Genomic DNA, 21,596 nt, shown 5'->3' with positions numbered 1-21,596 from the left:
ATTTTGTTCAGATATAGACACACTTCTGTGGACCTTATATTTATGTAGATTATAGAAGAAGAATGATGTTGACCACCCAACAAGGAGGTTGGATCTTTTTGGGTGGTTTGTAAGCAATGATTTCTACAAATTCGACACCAAATCAAACGGATTTTTGAATCCGGCTCTGTTTCTTTTGCAATGATTTTGCTCTGTGAGCAGCCAAATGATGGGCTTTGGCAGTGGTCTCCTGTGTTACCACTGACATAGGCAAAAGTAGATGGCGGCCTATTTTTCAGGTTTTCAGCGCGCACTTTCTGGTGATTTCTGGCGAGCAGCATGCTTTCCGGCGGCCATTATGATGTTTCTGCTGCCAGCAATGCACAGTGATGTTGCAGGGCTTGGATTAGTGGGTTAAGACATCCCACAGTGCGTATCAAGAAGTGTGTGGTTAAAAGAAAGGGGGATGTGTTGTATACCGAGCCGATTCAGGTGACACAGGTTTTGAGAGGGGCTGTAAGGGTGCAAGGTGGTCAAGTGTGGAACATGGCTAGAGTAACAAAAGTGAAGTCAATGAAATGAGTGGTATACCATCCGAACTGTGGCTCTTCCAACACTGTGATAAACTTCAGAAGCTTCGGTGGGAAAGGGTTTGTCCTTTTTTTGGTTCAATTAGTTACTGTTGTTTTCTGTGCATAGTTATTGTTTGTTTTATGTTTATTGTTGTGGGTGTGATTTGTGATGAGTTGTTTAATGTTCATGGTTTTAATGATCTCAAATAGTATTACCTTGGTTCTATTGATGGTTTGGGTGCCTCATAGTCAGATGGCTCCTAAAAAGTTGCTGTTTGAACAATAGATTGTTCTTGTTGTAATCAAGTCTGTTCTTTTCGCGAAGAAAGACTATGTTGGTTTGAGGTAGTCAGCTAATCAGGTGGAAACTTCCTGTGTTTCAGTGTGAAAACAGGAAGTGGCTGCACAGCCTGTATTGATAAGCAAGTGTGAATATGTGGATGGTGTCATGTGTGAGGGTTGGGTGGGATGTTAACGAGGCTCTAGGGGTTGAAGCGACAGGACGGGTATGTTTGCTTTGTGTATGGTGAGTGTTTGGATTGAAAGCAGTGCCTAGATTGCAATATACATGTTGTTCTTCATAGGTGGGATGTTCAACATAGGGGTCATGTGTCTATACTCTCCTGGTTCAAACAGGACCAAATAGGAGTTGCCCTTGTCCTCTTCTGCCCTTTGCTTACAACGCTGAGGTTGATGTCATGGAGCAGTGCAGTGAAACATGTGAAAATCGTGTACCATTGCACTGAATAGACCACTCCTTACACTATGCATTGTTTTATTGATTGAACAGAACACAATGTTTGATATCTTCCAGGGAATCATGGGAACAATGGAAACAATGGAGCTACCGGACACCAAGGATCAACAGGGGAAAAAGGAGACAAGGGAGATTTGGGGCCGAGGGGTGAACGAGGAAACCATGGACCCAAAGGAGAGAAAGGCCACCCCGGTATTCCAACAGAGCTCCAGGTACACAATGAATTCCAAAGTGAAAATTAACAATATTGAAGATTTTGATTTTGTTCCCACGGCTCAGGTATCTTTTTTAAATGTCTTAGTGCTATTCTGTTTCCTCTGGCTCTATGTTTTCCTAGTTGCACTTGTTCCGATATGGCATGGGAACTTTTTTGTTGGTATGGGAGGAAAACAAAACAATCTGGCAACTCTGTAGTATTCAAATGTGCTCTCTTAGCATGGATGTCTACCTTGGAAAATAAGCAGCATCTCTTATTTACATACAGTTACCCCGATCGATAACAACGTTTCCGTTGAAGCGCAAAACAAATATCGAGTCATGCATTGGCCCTCATTCCAACCCAGGTGGTAAGTTCCTACCAAGGTGAGTGGGGCGGTAAATCCTCAATCCCCATTTACCCTTCCCCATTCCCATTTTTGCCCCATAGGGCATAATGGGAGTGGGGAAGGCGCTAATTACGGCACCGTAAATTACGGTGCCGTAATTAGCACCTTGGTACTTAACGCCTGCTAAAAGCAGACGTTAAGGTGGAAATCAGGCGTTAAGGGTTTAACGGCGCCGACGGCGCCGTTAAACCCTTAACTTAAACCCTTAACGCCTGGGTTGGAATGAGGGCCATTGTCTTGTTGGCACCCAACTCTAGATGATGTAAAACTGGCTATGCCTAAGTGCTTGGAAAATGTAACACTTTTTTCTTGGTCATGATAATACCGCATTGTTCACATTTAATTGGCCACCCCAAAAAATGTTTGCCATCTACATCTTAATGACAAATCCACAAGCTAGTTACCCTATTTTTACAAGGCTCTGTCATTCATCCAACAAGTTAATTTGGTGACCAAAAAAGCATCTGCCCTCTTCTTCTGCTTAACAGTGTTTCACCTAAAGCACTGTTGCCCCAAAGTATTATCCTGTTCTTTCCCATTGATCAATCCAGCATCAACAGCTGGCCATCAAAACCTTGAACAAACTTCAATGAATACAAAATCACACATCACACCTCATTCTAGGTTTCAACTGTATGGGTCGCATTACACCTGCAAAGAGGTCATGCCACTGGCTTACTATCAGGCAGAGAGTTGAATGTAAAGCTCGCTGCCTGCGAGTTTAAACACAGCATAACCCTGAACCACACTGTCTGAATGAAACGGATGCTCTATTAGTTTCTGACCAGAAGCTGAAGGGGGCCCCTAGGGGTCCCTCGCGATATGGAAACAAGGCAACAACCATACACGAAAGGATGCGCCAGACACGAGGTTCAAATTCCCAATGCTATGGTTTACTGCAAGTCTCCCAAATAAGCGTTCACTGGTTGTGTTACAAGTTGTATTGGGGGAGATCCCTCTGTTTTCAATGCTACTCCCCTTGAAACCCTCTCCTTATTGACCTTACTCCTCAAGTCTGACTTTAGGAAGTACCATGAAAGTATACAATCGCCCCGCTTGCTTTAAGCTTTCAGACCTGGATAGACACATCTTCTCAATGCTGAGATTTTCGTCACTGTGCTTATCCTCTCTCTGTCTCCTCACTTTTTGTGAGTGCTGCAGGTCGTGTGCACTCTAAATAAAAACAATGGAATCAAATAAATGCAATATGACGGTAGAAATGCATTGGAAATGATGCCTGCAGAATGAATTGTATGATGCCAAGTAACCTGTGTACTTTACAAATCACTGACTGTGGGCCTCATTACAACCCAGGAACTAATGGGTTAACGGCGCCGTAAAAGGCTGCGGCGCCGTTAACCTATTAGCGCCTAATTACGAGGTCCCTTTGCGGGACCCGACCTTAACGGCTGGTTTTACCAGCCGTTAAAGTAGGGACCCGCAAAGGGACCTTGGTGCTAAGTACGGTGCCGCAATTTGCGGCACCATACTTAGCGCCTTCCCCATTCCCATTGAGCCCTATGGGGCAAAAATGGGAATGGGGAAGGGCCATGGCGGCATGGGGAATTACCGCCCCGCCAACCTCGTAATGGGGTGGTAATTACCCATTCCGCCATGGCGGACACCGGCATGGACCATGGTGCTAATTGCACCATGTCCTCCGCCTGGGTCGTAATGAGGCCCTGTACCTATAAGAAGAAACTATTGAATACTACACAGACTGTACGCTCGATTAGTACCATGCATTACTTATGCCTTAAGGTTGGCGGGGCGGTAATTCCCCATTCACCATGGGCCCTTCCCCATTCCCATTTTTGCCCCATAGGGCTCAATGGGAATGGGGAAGGCGCTAAGTATGGTGCCGCAAATTGCGGCACCGTACTTAGCACCAAGGTCCCTTTGCGGCACCCTACTTTAACGCCTGCTAAAAGCAGGCGTTAAGGTCGGGTCCCACAAAGGGAACTCGTAATGAGGCGTTAAGGGTTGAACGGTGCCGACACCTTTTACGGCGCCGTTAAACCCTTAACGCCAGGGTCGTAATGAGGCTCTCTGAAGGAAATATTTAAAAAGTTGTCCACCGCTGCCAGCACACTGTGATTCTAAATAGTAAACGACCTTGCTGTATTTACTTGTGGACAGCAAGCGGCACTTTATCAACATTACGTTTCATTGATGAATTACTTTTATTGATGCCCTTTTAAACCATTATTTATTTATTGGAAATTTGTATGGCACACATACAGAAGTCTTTCCATTCGGCACAAGACAAGTTGGAGGTTGAGGGGGGGGTGACATAGGAAAGAAGTAGAGGAACAGAATGGTTATATTGGCCTTGTGACAATCCTACAGTAAAAGTGCGAGAAAAGGTGATAAGTGCAGCTCTGCCCTATCTGCCACTCTGTGTTGTCAAGGGTTTTGACCCATGTTGAATCAATAGACTGGGTAGATGTGGGGATGAGCTGTCGCCGCCCATTATTCTATCCCAGAACAAACTAAATCAATAGACTGGGTGGATGTAGGGATGAGCTATCGCCGCCCACATTCACGCCAGAATAGGAGAACTGTGCAGTTGGCACTAGACCACTCCAAAGATACAACCTTCTTGTGGGGGGTTCCACATCACCACTCTACTGTAAGGATGCCATCAAAACAATGTTAAGCAAGGGTCCTATACTATCAAGCAAAAGACCACTCTATTGAAATGCAGTAATTCAAGACAACTCAAAAATGGATGCAGTACCGACAAATTCCCCAAGGTGGCGCTAGCGGTCTAAACTCTGACAGGGAAACTGTATTTAGGAGTTTCAACAGGGGCAGGGACTTCAAAGCTTGTTGGGTAATTGAAAATCTAGCCACCTGCTGTTCCCAGAGGCCAAGAGGCTGGGAAACCTTAACACCTCAGAGATTCCCACACTAGGAGGCAGGATATCACATGACCATGTTGATTGATTGAGGAGAGACTTCCAGGCATCCTGCTGGAGCCCACACAAAAGGCTCTTTCTGTTGAATGGGGTATGTTAATTTTGAGTGTTTCCTGTCAACAGCCCTCTGCCAGCAAGGAGAGACATGTGATCACTGACCCACCCAGACTTCTGGAGGTGGACCCAAACACCTTGGGGAGTTGAATTGCAACAAATATATAGTTTATAGAAACAGTGATAATTTATTGTAACCAAATGACAGGAATTTACAACTTTGAGAGTCTTAGTTTGAAAAATGCCCTCACGATTTGAGTCCAAACTCCAATTTGTACCATGTTCTGGGGCAAAACCCCATTAATTATGATTATTGTAGACAATGTGTTTAAGCTAGAGACATGGAAAGTTACTGGGATATATGAGGAAGGGAAATGTACCTTTGTATAATTTTTGATGAAAAACGATTGTTGCAAAACCCACTAAAATCGAAAATAAGTTGACATTTTTTAATGCAAGCTCCTAGAACGCCAGAGCAGGGACAGGGACTATCTTTAGTAATATATGATGTGTGTATGTGATGTCAAACAACTGTGTACTTGGGAAATATGTATTTGGATCAGGAATAGATTTGTGTGCATATTGACCAGGGGAGTGTCATTTCTGCAGGTCATAAAAATAACATCACTCTGACACACTATCCCTTCCCAATTCAGGGACCAAAGAATCTATTGACCTATCAAATCAAGAGAGGGGCAGGCTTAGGGATGCTAGCCTCTCCACCCACATTTTAAAACACATAAAAAGAGAATGCTGGGACAGGTAGGGACATTCAATTCCATTTTCTGCGGGATGCTCTGCCGGGAGACTTCAGACTTCACATCCATCAATCTTCAGAGACCAGAAATTTACTTCAGAACTTAAAGCATTGGCCTAAACCCACAAACTGAGAACTCTTCTCAGCAGGCCTCAGCATCCTTAAAATCATTTCCAAACTATTCCACAGCCGGGCGAGCTGTTTGAATTCTTTGCCAAGAACAATTGCCAGAGACCAGACCAGAAATCCAGAGAGACCCAGACCGCTGTGAGCAGAACCCTTGCCTGAATGACCCGCTGAGCAGAGAGAACCGAAGTCCAGTCCAGTTGACCAGATCCGTGACGAGGCCCATTCATTTCAAAATTAGGAGTGAGTATCCGCCAGAACTGTGCAGAACCCAATCTCTTAGTTAAAATAATCTAATTCAAGCTATTTTAACCTAATTAGAACAGACTCCTAGAAATCGTGTCATCTGTCATTCTTAAAGCTGCACAACTGTCACCTGTCAATTCCGCAGCTGCAAGCTGTCACCTGTCATTTTGAGTTTTACTTTAAATCCGAAAATCTACCTTTATTAAATCATCCGTATCTCCGGAACCGTTTGTGCTAGGAACGAGATTTAACTTTCATCTGAAAGCTTAGAATCTAGGCTATACTTTTTCCATAATCGCGAGACATGCACTTGCGAAATTTACAGCGATTTGCGATTTGGCCCGATTTCTTCATCTGTAGAAATCAGCAGCTTTTTGCTTCTCTTTGCTAAAATTCGTTTGCAATCTGCTAATCATTCATAGAGTATTGTTAAAGTGAGCCTGAACTAATATAAAGTAGCCATCACTTACCCTGAACCTCCAGAGGGAATTAAAAGCAATTTTAGCACCTTTTCACTTCCTTGCAAACCACATTAAAGTAATTTGCCTGTGTTTCAAACCTCTACCTGTTTTCCTCTAAGCTTGCTGGGGGGGAACTGCATTTCGTATTGCATTGTTGGGATTCTTGAAGACTGTGTGCTCTCCATCCATTTCTTATATTGCATAGGGGGGGAGTGAATTGTCAAGGAAAAGTGATTACATTGTCTTTTGTTGAAGCCATATCAAGTTATCTTCTGTACTGCATTTCATTCATCATTGCGTTTCCTTGAACCAAATAAAGCATTCTTTCCCACCTTATTCTTCTGTTCCTATTCATAAATTACCTCTTGGTGATTACTGCTCATATTCACAAGTGTAATATCCCTTATCAATTTATTTATAGAAGTGTGATATATATATATATATATATATATATATATATATATATATATATATATATATATATATATATCGTTTACATTTTCAAATAAACCTTTTAATTTGCAAAACAAACCTACTTCTTGGCTCAGTGGGGTCAGGGGGATTCTAAGAGGGGGGTGTTATACAAGGGTTGTCATCCAGAGTGCTGAACTGGACATAAAAATACATCAATAAGGGTTTTCCTCAGCATCCCAGACTAGGCATTGACTTAGCTGTAGTGTTGATTGAATATCGCTTACAGTGTGGATAGCAACATGTCACTTTTACTAATCTTATGGGATGACAATGAATTGAATTGACTTCAGTTGAGTTTAATTAACACCTGTTTTACAATGTTTTTTATCATCAGTGATTTTGTATGCTTGTTGAAATTGCAATGGGGATATTTTTCGATTTATGAAAGATTTAAATTGTAAACCATAACACAAAATAAAAAATAAACAAAATGTTAATATATGTCCAATTATCTTGTTTTGTTATGAATTGCACAACATTAAACTGATTGAAATAGCTTCAATTTACTAGGATGACGTTATACTTTAAACACATGTTTTAATACTACCTGCACTCAACTGAGCTACATTTAGTGGATACTATTCTTGAAGTCATGTAAAGAGTAATGTATTTTCCTCCAGAGAAGACACCTATGTTTTAGAGTATGATTTTGAGACAAACCAGGCTAGAGTCCAGGACTCCTGCTCATAAGGTGTTGCCACATGTTAGGTGGTAAAGGACCAGAGTGTGTACGCTCTGCAGCCTTGGCAGACAAGACAGGCTTGATTTTCTGGAGAGGACAGAGTTGGTACCAGGCTGTTTGTGCTTTCTTGGTGCTTTCTTGGTGACATGATTCTTGAAGGAGAGGTTGGAGCCATTGGTGAACCAGAGATAGTTTGTGCATGGGGAGAGTTGAGATGTGGGTCTGTCTATTTGAATTTCATGACCCAGGTTTGGACTTGAGTGCACTACATGGAGCACCCAAGGAGCAGGAACTCAGTGTTCCTGTGGTTTAGTTTCAGTTAGGGGATCCATATCCAGGCCTGGATGAGACAGGTGCTGTGCTGTAGACCATTTTTTTTTCTTTTTTCTTTATTTGGATTTATAAAGCGCCAACGGCCCTAGGGCATCTTATCCTGTACTTGCTTAGAAGCACAACACATTAAACACATTGAAGCTTACAGAAAACCGTTTACATATTTACATATCAGCAATATATCAACAGCTTACATAGTGAGCTACAGTGAGTAGTACAATAGTGTGATACAGTCATAGCAGTGCCAGTTATGTAAGCATTAGGCGGTGAGGTTTATTGGAAGAGTTGTGTTTTGAGGGCCTTGCGGAATGAAGTGAGGGGGTCTCTTTCCTGATGGCGGGTGGTGGCACATTCCAGTTTTTGGGAGCTAGGACAGGGAAACTGGTGCCTCCAGCTTTTTGTCGTTTGAAAGTAGGGACTGCGAGTTGGTTGCAGCGTTGGGTCCGGTTGGGTCTGTTAGAGGTGGCTCGGTGAAGCCCTTCTGATAGGTAGGGAGGTGCTGTTTGAGATAGGCAGGAGTGTGTGATGGAGAGTATTTTCACAGGGAGCCAGTGGGCGTCCTGTCTGGTCTGGGAAATATGTTCTCTCTTGGGGATGCTGAGGGCTGATCTGAGTGCGTTGTTTTGTGTGGTTTGTAGTTTCTTCATGTTTTTGGCTGATGTGCCTAGGAATAGGACGTTGCAATAGTCTACTTTGCACCCACCGTAGCTCTGGCTATAGTTTTTGGGGGAGAGATAGGGTTTGACAGTGTTAATGATCTTAGTAGTTAAAGCAGCAGAGGAGGCGATTGCGTTCACTTGACGAGACATGGAGAGTGTGGAGTCTAGGTATATCCCTAGAGTCTGGCTGCCGCCACAGTAGTGATGGTCGTGTTGTCATGAATGATGTGTGTTTACCATCCAGTTTGATAAGGATTTGTTTGGGACAGACCAGTAGTATTTCGGTCTTGCCTCCATTGAGACATATGCCATTCACCGCCATCCAGGCCTGGATGATGGCGTATATCTGATTGAGTGTGGCTGTGTCTTGATCATACGAGCCAGTGAGTGGGAGAAGAATTTGTGTATCATCAGAGTAGTTAGTATACGTTATGCCATGATCATCAAGGTCATTGAAGAGGGGGAGGGTGAAAATGCTGTAGAGAGTGGGTGAGGTACAGGATCCCTGGGGGACTCTGCAGTGGATGGGGCTGGGGGTTGCTCATGACTGGTCGGAGAATACTCTCATGCGTCTGCCATCCAGGAAGGAGGTGATCCATGAGGTGGCTTGATGGGAGAATTGTGCCGCATCCTTGAGGTGTTAGCAAAGGATTTTGTGGTCTACAAGATCGAAAGCAGCAGATAAATCTAGGAATAAGAGCAGTGCTGGCTTTCCTTTATCCATGGTTTCATCTAGCTGTATTTTGAGATCAAGTAGGGCAGTCTCAGTTCCGTGACGTGGTCAGAAACCTGACTGCCTCTTTTCCACGATGTTGTTTTCTTCCAGGAAGTGTTGGATTTGTTGGTAGGCTGCCTTGTCTAATATTTTTGACAGGAACAGTGGTGATTGGTTGGTAGTTGTTGGGTTGGTAAGGATCAAGGGAGGGTTTTTTCAGGAGTGCGCACACCCAGGATGCTTTCAGCAATGGGGGGACGATGCCTGATGAGAGTGAGGCATTGATAAAAGCTGTGAGGAATGGGGCATACATCACCTCTACAGGAGGATGGTTTGATGCATTTCATGAGGGCAATGACTTTGGTTTCTGTTACTTCTCTGAAGGAGAATGGTTTAGAATCTTTGTTGTCCATTTTGTTGGCCTGAGCTGGGGGGTGCTGGCTTTGGGATGAGCGTTGAGGTGGGCTTTTATTTTTTCTTGGGGGGTGTTTATTATTTTTTTGCATGGCTGTTTGAATGTTGTTACACCATGTTTCCTGAGTGTTTGTAGGTGGAGATGCTAGTATCTTGTAGATTGCGAACAGTTCCTTTGACTCAGATTTCATGTTGGCGATTCTGGAATTGTGTGGGGAGGATTTGGCTAGGGTGATTTCTATTTTGTATCGTGTGGCGAGTGTTTTATAGGCTTCGAGGGTGATGGGTGAAGGGCAGGATTTCCAAGTGTGAAGCGCCATTCGTTTCTTTGATTTTAGGTCTGATAATTCTTGTGTGAACCAGGAGTTTGAGTGTTTCCTGTTTTTGGCTTTTTCATCACTAGTGGGGCGATGGCATCAACGGCTGATTTTATGGTAGTGTTGTAACTGTCTATCAGTGCTAGAGGGTCTGTGGAGAATGGGGGTTTGAGTGCTGGGGCTGCTTTTAGGAGGGGGAGTAGTCTGTCCTTCGTGAGGAGCCTGGAAGATCTTGCCAGGGCTGGGAGAACTGGTATATTAGGTTTGGACTTTATTATGGTGGGGATGTCGAAGTGTAGGATGTGGTGGTCAGTCCATTAGCAAGGGGTGTTTGAGCTGATATCAATGGCACAGTTGTGGTCAGCGATCCAGTCAAGTATGCACCCTTTGACATGTGTAGGGTCTGTGACTTTGAATGAAGCCTATGTCTGTGAGCGCTTTGTTAAGGGCTTTGCTTTGTTTGTACTTTGGGTCTTTAATGTGTAGGTTAAAATCGCCTAGAAGGATAGCTTTGGTTTCGTTTTTTAGGTTGTCTCCCAGCTGGTGGAGGAGATTGGCTTGGAAGTCTAATGACGTATATGGTGATGGTATCGTTAGGAGATAAGGCAAGTTTGACAGTTAGTGTGTGCGTGTGATCATCCAATGATGTGTTAATTTGTCTAATGATGAGTGAGTCTTTGGCGATGGGAGCAACACCACCTCCTTTATTGGTGGTTCTGTCCTTGTGGAATATAGTGTAGCCAGGTGAGAGGGTGAGGCAGATGGAGGGGCCTGAGGGTTCATGTAGCAAGGTTTTGGTTAGGGTGAGGATATTGAGGTCCAAATCAAGAGAAGGTCATGGATATCCATGTTGTGGGCTGGGAGAGCGCAAGCATTAATCAGGGCACAGTTGAGATAATTGGTTGTGGTTGGTGGTGAGAAGGCTTTCTTGGCCTGGCCTGGCTCAGTGGAGTTAGGCTTGTTAGTGTGTGGGGTATTGGGATTGGAGGTGGTGGGTGGTGTGGTATCAGACTTAGGTTTGGTTGTGCGACTTCCCAGTAATTGGTTTCTTAAAGTGGTAGGCCTGGGGAGTGAGCTGGGCTTGGAAGGTTGAGTTGTGAGAGAGAGAGAGCCGTGTGTGGTAGGGTGCTGTGTGAAAAGGTGTGTTTATCAGAATGATGGGATGTGTAGAGGTGTGGTGCTGGGGGGGCACTGAAGAAAGATAGCAAAAAGAGCATGGGTGGTATTCTGTTGGCGTGTAGTGGCTCATATCCATTGTGTAATGATGGGTAGAGGTAGTTGGGCCAGCTGTGTTCCGAGGAGTTGTCATGGGTGTGGAATTGGCGACCATGGTGAGGGGTGTGGTCATCCAGCAGAGTTAAGTCCTGGGATGAGTAGGGTGTGGTGACCTAATTAGCAAGGGAAAGGAGCTCGTGGTAGCTTAGAGGGATAATCTGAGCAGTACAGTAGCTAGAGGGTGAGTGAGTGTTGTAGGAAGAGCTTGACAGCAAATGTAGCAGGATTTTCAGAGTACACGTGCAGGCATTCTTAACAGAACTACAGAAAAACGATCTCAGTTATCAAGATATTCGTGCAGGGGGGTTAGCCAGAAATTACCCAATTGGAGTACATTATGGGATTTGAATTATATACATGCAGAATTACAGAAAACAATCTGGATTTTCATGATATTCATGTAGGCATGTTAGACAGAGTTACACATAGGAATTGCAATTATGAGACATTCATAATATACGTGCATATATGTTTTCCGTATGCCTGTGCATGTTTGTGTAAAAGTTTAACACCATATGCCTAGTAACGGCTGCTCAGAGCAGGGGCAGCCACTGAGTATATGCACTACAGCCAGAGTTCGGGACATTTCATAGTGATGGCGTTGAGAGGTCATGCAGGGAGTTCAGTGCTACCATGCGGGCAAATCCAATGATAGTGGCCTTGTTATTTACGTGATATCCAGCTGTAAGGTAAGAGCATTAAAGGCTTGTCGAGAATAAGGTAGAGACAGAATGAGAACCAGATAGTTATCTGATCTGTTCCTGTTGTGGAGGCTTACGATGCAGGGCAAACCGTTTGGAGAGAGACACGCCCAGTGTTGGCAGGGCAACAGTTTGTGGCCGTGAGTGGCAGAGCGGAGCTGGGGGGTGATGATGACTTATATGGGGGACAGGAATGCAACAATGATTAGCGGGGTATGATAGGTGTTAGAGTACTTACAGTTCCGCTGCAAGAGGCATTATGGCAGGCCGACGGCACGACCGGCAGGGACAGGCTTAGACAGGTACCTTTCTCATGTACCTTCTTCAGTGGTCCGGCTTACGCCTGCTGGTCCACCAAACAGGCTTTTAACGATGAGGCAGCTGTGGCTGGGGCCAATCAGGCCAGGGCACCGTGGAGCTCTTGGATGGCTTGTCGGACTGCTAAAATTCAGGCAGCCATCTTAGAATGGAGTTGCCGCGTGTATTCACAGGCGGCAGTGGGTTCACTGAACAAAGAAAAGTGGTGTTACGTCATGCAAGTAGCAAATAGCAAGTTTTGTAGGGGCATCAGGTGAAATATCAAACTAGCTGGTGTGCTGATGATGCTGCAAGCGAGCTCAGGTGTTGATGCTTCTAGTAGTGCAGATATCGATTCCAGGGCTTATCTAGGAGTCTGATTGCCCATTGGATCATTGGATTTGCCCGCATGGTAGCACTGAACTCCCTGCATGACCTCTCAACGCCATCACTATGAAATGTCCCGAACTCTGGCTCTAGTGCATATACGCAGTGGCTGCCCCTGCTCTGAGCAGCCGTTACTAGGCATATGGTGTTAAACTTTTACACAAACATGCACAGGCATACGGAAAACATATATGCACGTATATTATGAATGTCTCAAAATTGCAATTCCTATGTGTAACTCTGTCTAACATGCCTACATGAATATCATGAAAATCTAGATTGTTTTCTGTAATTCTGCATGTATATTATTCAAATCCCATAATGTACTCCCATTGGGTAATTTCTGGCTAACCCCCCTGCACGAATATCTTGATAATTGAGATCGTTTTTCTGTAGTTCTGTTAAGAATGCCTGCCTTGAAACCCGATTGGAGCTTGTGCTGGGTGGTATTTTCGTATAATTAAGTGTAAGTCATTTTCTTAATAACTTTTAAAATGAAAGGTAGGTACATGATTTGATGCTTACTTGCCAGATCATTGAGAATGAGTGTGTGTATGTTTGGCAGGAGGAGCCTCTTGCCAACTTCAGTGATTTGATGAAGACGTGACTGCGGGAGCAGTTGATGGTATGGTGTTTGCTCGGTCATGTTTCTTATGATGGAGAAATAAGTGATCTTCTTAGAATGTAGGTTTGCGGGATGCCAGGATTCTGCTCATGTCTTTCTGGGTTATGGTCTTGCCCTTTGTGCATATGTTGGGTTGAGGAGAAGGTACGTGATGTGTTGGAATTGTAGATGAGGTGGTAGATCTTGTCTACCTTGTCCTTGAAGAACTTGTTAGTGGCAGTGCATTTGTTCATATATTCAGGTTTAGTAAATTAAGGCAGTGCATTGATTCAGTTTTTAATGACATTGAAAATGGCTCTGCTTTTCTTGAATGATTTTGCTGTGATTGATGTCTTGCTTTACCCTTGGGCATGGTACTGAGGTTCCTTGAGCTAACCAGAGAGCATTGTTTAAACTTTTGAGTGAATGAATGATATATGTTGTGCACACACCAAGGATGACCACACTTCATTGATGTTCTTAACCTATTGTCTTGAGGGTGCCCAGTAGTTGAACATTCTCATTCTAATTGGTTTTCTTATAAAGGAGATATAGGGAAAGTGATCTTGGCATGTGTATACCCAGACTCTAGTCCAAGTATGCTTAGTGAGATCTGAGGTTGAGCGACATGATCCACCACTTTTTACCAATATTCTTTATTGCATAGAAGTAAGTAGACACTAGCATCATCCTCTCCAGAGTGGCATAAAATCAACTGGTGACCAGGTATAGCAGTGTTTATTTCCAGTATCATTAACATAATACAAGGTGCTTTGATCCCCGGTTCACTGTACAAAGAAACTGGGATTTGCACACTTCTTTTACATTATATGTGCGCAAAGGCTAACAGAGGAATTAGCAAACAGTTCTTATACGTGTGGGTATTTATGGGATTTATACAGCCTGAAAGTAGCTAAATAACAGGGTTGCACTTCTCATATTATCATATTCATGAATTTATTTATGCATACTGATGTATCAAGTATAAAAATTACCATGGGCCTCATTACGAGGTTGGCGGAATGGGTTTACCGGCACCGGTATTGGTGCCGGTGCTGGGAAACCCATTCCGCCCTATTACGAGGTTCCCTTGCGGGACCCGCTCACAAAGTCTGGTCAGACCCGACGTCCTTAGCGATTCCCGCAAGGATACCAGGGAGCTAATAACGGGCCCGTTATTTACAGGCCCGTTATTAGCTCCATCCCCATTCCCATTGAGTCCCATGGGGGTTCAAATGGGAATGGGATTGGTTTTGTGAATGAGGAATTACCGGGTCCTCCAAGGTTGGAATGACCCGGTAATTCCTCATTCACAGAACCCGGACACGATTTTGGAGGCAGCCATGGTTCTATTAGCACCATGGCTACCTCCAAACTCGTAATGAGGCCCTTATCTTTTAAAAAGTATCTGAACTTTTGCAATGAACCACAGGTCACAAAACTAAAATGTGCTTCAAAAAGATATTTCTAAAATGTCAACTCTGCCTTTTTAGGTATTTTGGGCATGAACCATCAGTTTGCTCTTATGGAAGTGACACTTTTTGTTGCAATTTATATAATGGACAGCTATAGGATTTGTGTAAAAGGTTCTTTAACCTGTCGTGGACCAGGTGCCTTTCTGTGTATGATTCTCACCACGCAAAGGCCCAAAACAGATTCTAGTTTACACATGAACATATTTTCTAATATATATATATTTTTGCTATTATAGCGTTAACAAGTTAAAGTAATGAACAAATGGGCAGTGACAGCCGTATAATCAGAAAGAGTTGTGGACAATTCTTTTTAACCCCTAACAACCGGAACTTTGAGGGTATTTGAAGCTCCACAAAACCACCATTTGTGTATAAAATCTCGACACATCTTACACATAAAGGCCATGCAGTACTTCAGGTATTCCATGAACTCTCTCCATTGTAATATTACCAACCTCATTAGTAGTCATGTACTCACCCTCTACAGGATGAATAGATGATTTATGCATGTTTGACATGTGAATGTCAGTCCTCAGCCCAACCAGCCTTTTAGAGGTCGAGGCTTGGAATGACCTCGCTTGATTGTTATGTTATCAATGGGTTCATGTTATTTTTCTTCATTGCAATACAATGGAGCAGTTCCAGACTAATCAGGCACTGATAGGCTAGCAAAACCTCAAGGTTCCTGAATGTGTATGAAAAAACAGGTTCTCCTTGACATGAGGACTGTTGTAGGCATGATATTCCAGGAGGAGGTGGCCACAGAGAAGGATTGACTACTGGCAGTGGATATCTTGCGAATAGGGATTCTAACCAGTTCAGCAATGCTGAACGGAAGTGGTGCGTGGCTACATTTAGAAATGAGAACATCAGGACTGTAGAGAGAGTTAAATGGCAAACAAAAGCTTTAAATGCATGCGAATCTGAATTGCCAGCACGGGTGTAAAGTAGACTTGGAGCAGAGTAGCCATGGCCAGACAAGCTGTAGTGTTCTGAGCAAGTATTTTGGAGATGCATGTTAATATTATTTCCATAATCAGTCATGCAGATAACTATGGCTAGGCAGTGCCAATATTTCCAGACTGAGGTAAAAAGGAAACACCTATCTAAATATCTTGAGATATCTGAGTACATAATAAAGCAGTGCTTCTTGCCCTGGTGCACAGGTTGGGGACAGGGGCTCAGACCTGGTGGGTGTTGGTCAGGTGTACACATGTTTGTGATTCTATCAAAGTTCTCGTGTCTTGTGTCAAGTGTAGAAAGTCACCTCAAGTCGTCTGAGTAATCATATAGATTCAGTGCGTCTGGACATGTTAGGCAGCGTAGTGTGCATAAACCCTCATGAAATCCTGGGGAGACAAGACCAGCTTTGTTGTGGGGGTCTTCAGCATTGCCCCGTCTCTGGTTAGGATTGGTGAGTGGGGAACTGAATTAATTTCAAGATGTCTACATTGGAGGCGTTTTTCTTTCTTTAGGTAACAGCTGTTGGTAACATTCTACTCATCCAACAAGTCTCTTGGTCAATGCCTTCTTGCTGTCACATGGATGAATATAGTATTTAAGGAGCTGGGTTAAAAAAAAATTCCAGCACCGTAATTGATGGCAGACTCCTCATTACTTACTTGCCTGTCTGCTGGTCTCTGAAGTTCCAATTGGATCCCGTCAATGTTCCTGGGTTTTTCATCTGCCTTGTGCCTTTTCCCAAGTCGTCTTGTCATTATAGGCAATCTACCTTCTCATGGATTAGCAACAGTCTCAACAGAGTCAATATTTAGCAGTGACAACGGTATCATCAGAGCAAGAAGGAGAGAGTGATCCTGGCATTTCCCGTCCCTAAAACTCGGACATAGGTCTTACTTGCATACAACAGTACACAATCCGCAAGGTCCTTTCATTAATTATACTTAACAAAACTCTTAAGGAGGAGGAGGAACCTATTTGATCTCCAGTCAGTTGCAACCTAATTTGGGTGTCACCTCTGTATCTATAAAATGAAATGACAATCAGTCCAACCATTATGTAGAATGTATGTATGTATACGTTATCCAAAAAAGGAGAAGAGTCTTTGGGCATGCCACTGGTTACAGGAGCAACTGCATAAGATGCACAGAGCAGATGTTATGAAAACAATCTAGTGGTGGTGGGAGCCTTGGTGAACTCTCGTCTTGACCACTGCAATGGTCTGCTCGCAGGCATTCCACTTACAAAAGTTCAACGCTTGCAAAAAGCACAAAATGCTGAGGTGAGACAGATCTTTAGAGTAAGTAAATCCTCTCTGATTTCAAGTTTACACCGATCCTTACATTGGCTCACCGTAAAGGATCAAATTGACTTTAATGTCTTATGCCTAATTTTGAAATGTGTAAACAATCTGGCCTCAACATACCTATCTAAAAGAATGTGTAGTTACCAACCAACCAGTCGGTTGCGGTCAAGTGACAAACTGTTGCTGCAAATTTCCTTCTCAAACTGTGTGTCAAGGGGAGACCCCCATTCGGAGTGTATGGGCCAAAGTTATGAAACAATCTCCCTTTGGAGATTCGGACCGTTAAATCTGTTTGCCACTTTCGGAAGGTTTTAAAAACCCACCTGTTCAAGTAATCTAGACAGGTGGGAATTACTAACAGAGATTGGCTATTCTGTTTGGAATGGCCTCCCTTTCTTGGTATCTGTTCTCAATCTGCGCCCAGATATGATTTGGTTTGTCGGGGCGCTATACACATTTTTCAAAATCAAAAATATAGATCAACCTACAATTGGATAGTGAGAGATTCATTTTAAGCTAGAGGATTTTGCACCCACCCTAGCCGAGACAGGATGGAGTGGGCAATGGTATTTCATCTGAGGAGATGCTGAAACAAAGGTGGGAGCACTCACAGCATAAGCACAATCCTCTGCTAAGGTCTTCTCAGACGGACACCAGTAATGACTCGATGTCCAAAGACAACCTAAGGACAGCCTAAAAAGGGCAACTCAGGTCTTGATCCCCATGAAACCTCTCAATTGAAGGGTGTCCTTACTTACTTCCTCACTAACATGACGCTTTCCTTAAGGTAGGTCAACACGATGCTGTACATGTCATGCCTGCTTCTCGCCATGTAGCCCATTGCCATGACTGGCTATCACATACAATTGCAAGAGCACATGTGGTAAACACCATTCTCTGCATCACCTTTTTGAGCCCTCCAAATAAAGGAGTGCAAATGTGATTCAGAAAACGGGTGTGTTATTTTCACAGCCCCAAAAATTGTCATTCTTTCATCCTTCATCGTAATCAGATCACAAGTGATTGACGCACAGCGAGAAATATATCCTTTAAAGATTTATTTTCTATTTAATGTCCCTTAAAAGTAAATGATTTGCCGCCCCCCAACATTTCCCCCGAGTCTTTCAGATTCTTTCCAAGCGGAATCAATGGTGCCCTCGAGCAGATCCCGGAAATACATACATTCCACCAACAGATTACGACGCTATTCAGACACAAGCGAGGGACTTTTTTGTTCTGTTCCTCATGTCTTCCTGTGTATGATTCATGACTAGTTCAATACATTCCATTCTGCTCAGACGTGTTCACATTCTCTGATGCCCAAATTCTACTTGCAATTCATAAATGCATGAAAAATATTCATTGCAACTGAGCAAGACATATGTAATTATGTTGGAAAATGGACTCATACCATATCCATTTTCTGAAAATAGTGATAATTAATTCTGAGTCAGTGAGCAGAGAATATTATCAACCAACCCTGTGAGGAGCTTTTCTTTAGTTCCACAGTAGAGCGTGCATCACCAATGCAGGGTTACAATGTATACAGTCACGTATAGGGATAATTGGTTCCTTATCAAAGCAGACTAGGACTCCTATATCGCTCTTGGGGGAGGCTAGTGCAAGCACTTCTAGTAAATAAAAAGCTAACTAATTTGGGGGTAACTATGATAGAGCATCGGTTAGGATTAGCCAGGAAGCTCGGTGTCCCTTAGTTACAGATATTTGATACACATTAATAATACTCAATATTCCTTCCCAATCTCTGTCATCCTGTAAAATATTAGACATGATTTTGCAAATGCATCTGAAGCCATTGCCGTATATGATACGATAAATCGCTTTGCTTTAGGCACCTCAGTGGAAGTATTTACCTTTTCCCAGTAACCGTGGTATTGGTGCTCAATCTGTTCTACTGCAGGCAGATATGAAGCCATGGTAAGTATAGCATATCTGCCTAACTCTATATATCATGTTATATTACGTTATGCTATGTTAAAGGTTCTTATACCGCATACTATTGCCACCTGTGTGGTTTGTTTGGTGCTCTTGCAGCTCTGTAAGTAAGTGGGAAGGTGTGTAAATTAGTAGGATTGAGCAGGCGAAAAGAGCAAGAGAGATGTGATGTGCTGTTGGCAGCTTCAGTTCGGGTGACAATGTTCACTGAGCGTAGGTGTGTTTTTCGCTTGGTAACCACCATGTGCCATTGGGTGAGGCTATGGGCCTCATTACATGGAAGGCGGCAAGGGTTAGCGGTCATCGGTAATGGTACCGGTGATCATTAACCCTTAACACCTTACTACGAGGTCCCTTTGCGGGTAGGTAATTTAACGCCTGCTGTTTAGCAGGTGTTAAAAAACAACCCACAAAGGGACCAGGGTGCTAATTACGGTACCGCAATTTGCGGCACCGTAATTAGCGCCTTCCCCATTCTCATAGAGCCCTATGGGGCAAAAATGGGAATGGGGAAGGGCAATGGGGGAAGGGGGAATTACCGCCCCGCCAACCTTGGAATAGGGCGGTAATTCCCCTTTCCACCAAGGCGGTGCCGGTATTTTACCGGCATGGACCAAGGTGCTAATAGTACCTTGGTCCTCCGCCTACCGTGTAACGAGGCCCTATGTGTAGTTTGTTTCGTTGTTGTGGTGTTGTAATGTGCGTGCTGTTTTTGTGCTCCAGAGGTATGGTTGTGTTTAGTTCAAAGTTTGAGAAGGTGTATGCAGAAGGGTCTGTTTTTAGTAGGGTTGGTTAGTGGCAGTACCCTTTCCTACCCCCGTTGTTCTGACTAACTTTTGGCCATATCCCTTCTTGTCAGACATTCTGGTGTGTAGCAATTACCACCCCCACAGGTTCCTCCAGGGGTGATGTGTTCCGTGTGCCCCGCGGTCCATCCGAGTGAGATATTGCTCCGTAACACAGATGGGCCAAATGCAAAGTCTGGCTCACTAACACAGATGGGCCTGTTGCAAGTTATGTCTCACTAACACAGATGGGCTAATTGTAAGATATGGCTCCCTAACACAGATGGGCCAAATGCGAGATCTGGCTCACTAACTCAGATGGCCCAAATGCAAGTTCTGACTCACTAACACAGATGGGCCAGTTGCAAGATCTGACTCACTAACACAGATGGGCCAATTGCGAGTTATGTCTAACTAACACAGATGGGCTAAATGCAAGATCTGGCTCACTAACATAGATGGGCCAAATGCAAGATCTGGCTCTTTAACAAAGATGGGCCAGTTGCAAGATATGGCTCTCTAACACAGATGGGCCAGATGCAAGATATGACTCACTAACACAAATTGCATTGTATTGTATTATATTTGTCATTTATATAGTGCCCTTTCCCTATTTGTGAGGCCTCGATCTGCTTTGTTGTTGGAACGTCCTTGGGGACCGAAGTCCATTTGTGGGAGATTCTAAGAGTTTGTTTTCAGGATGCGTGAGTGTATTTTGGCAGGTTAGGACTTAGGTGGACTGGCAAGGCTCCAATAAGCATCCGGAAGGTCAGCCACGTGGGTGTGTACTGTCGGTGGTTTAGGACAGAGGGCTATTGCTGGAGAATCAATGTGTACCCAGCTAGACCAACATTTTTCATAGGTGTTGTTGTATACTAATGGCAGAGTTGTTGAGGTACGTCAGATGTTTCAGTAGGGACAGCTATGTGAGCTGCTAGACCAGAATTGCATAGCCTTAGCTGCATTCTATAGTGCATTAACGGGTGGCCATGCCTGCGGCATGTGTCCACAGAACATGGTGCAATGTATACATACCTTAAACTAGGATGGAGTTCATCTTCAATGTCATTTTCCTATGTCCAATGCGATTGGCTGGTTTTGCCAGGTGTGATCTCCCAAGATTGAGAGCCTGAGCAGTGGGTGAGGGGCTCGAAGGACGGGGGACTGATATACGATTGTGATGTATCCTATCTCCAATGCGAGATATTGCTCACTAACACAGATGGGCTAATTGAAAGATATGGCTTCCTAACAAAGATGGGCCAATAGCAAGATACTCCTCACCAACCCAGATGGGCCAATGGCAAGGCATAGCCCACCAACACAGATGGGCCAAATGTGAGAAATTGCTCACTAACACAGATGGGCCAGTTGCAAGATATGGCTCACTAACACAGATGAGCTAATTGCAAGATACTCCTGAACGACCCAGATGGTCCAATTGCAAGACATGGCCCACCAACACAGATGGGCCAAATGAAAGATATGGTTCACCAACACAGATGCACAACTGTATTGTAGTCATCATTCACATAGTGCCATCTCGCCATTTGCACGGCCCCAATGCACCCTGTGCCTGTAACGCCCCTGGGGACCGAAGTCTCAGCATGGGAAAAATCCAAGAGGAGGCTCAAGATGCGTGAATGCATCCAGCCGAGACTAGGACCTAGGAGGCTCTAGCAAGCAACCTAAGGGGCAAGGCACACAGGCTCATGGTCTGCCCGCTTCCTTTATAATCTATTTGTAATTACAGTTCATTTTGGCTCTCAAAAGATTCA

The 21,596-nt window shown here is 43.9% G+C and overlaps 1 protein-coding gene across 2 annotated transcripts in view; it reads left to right on the top strand.

Annotated features, from left to right (window-relative positions):
• Nucleotides 1-21,596, top strand: part of C1QTNF3 (C1q and TNF related 3) — an 868,328-nt gene that overhangs the window by 229,589 nt on the left and 617,143 nt on the right. For both annotated transcript variants that reach the window (XM_069627099.1, XM_069627098.1), the window contains exon 3: nucleotides 1,366-1,520. In XM_069627099.1, the coding sequence (XP_069483200.1) occupies nucleotides 1,366-1,520 (155 nt within the window). The remainder of the gene's footprint in view (nucleotides 1-1,365; nucleotides 1,521-21,596) is intronic.

Source organism: Ambystoma mexicanum, chromosome 6p (genome assembly GCF_040938575.1).
Source record: "Ambystoma mexicanum isolate Mex_15411 chromosome 6p, UKY_AmexF1_1, whole genome shotgun sequence".
Classification (NCBI taxonomy): domain Eukaryota; kingdom Metazoa; phylum Chordata; class Amphibia; order Caudata; family Ambystomatidae; genus Ambystoma; species Ambystoma mexicanum.
This window is presented reverse-complemented; position numbering and strand designations above follow the sequence as displayed.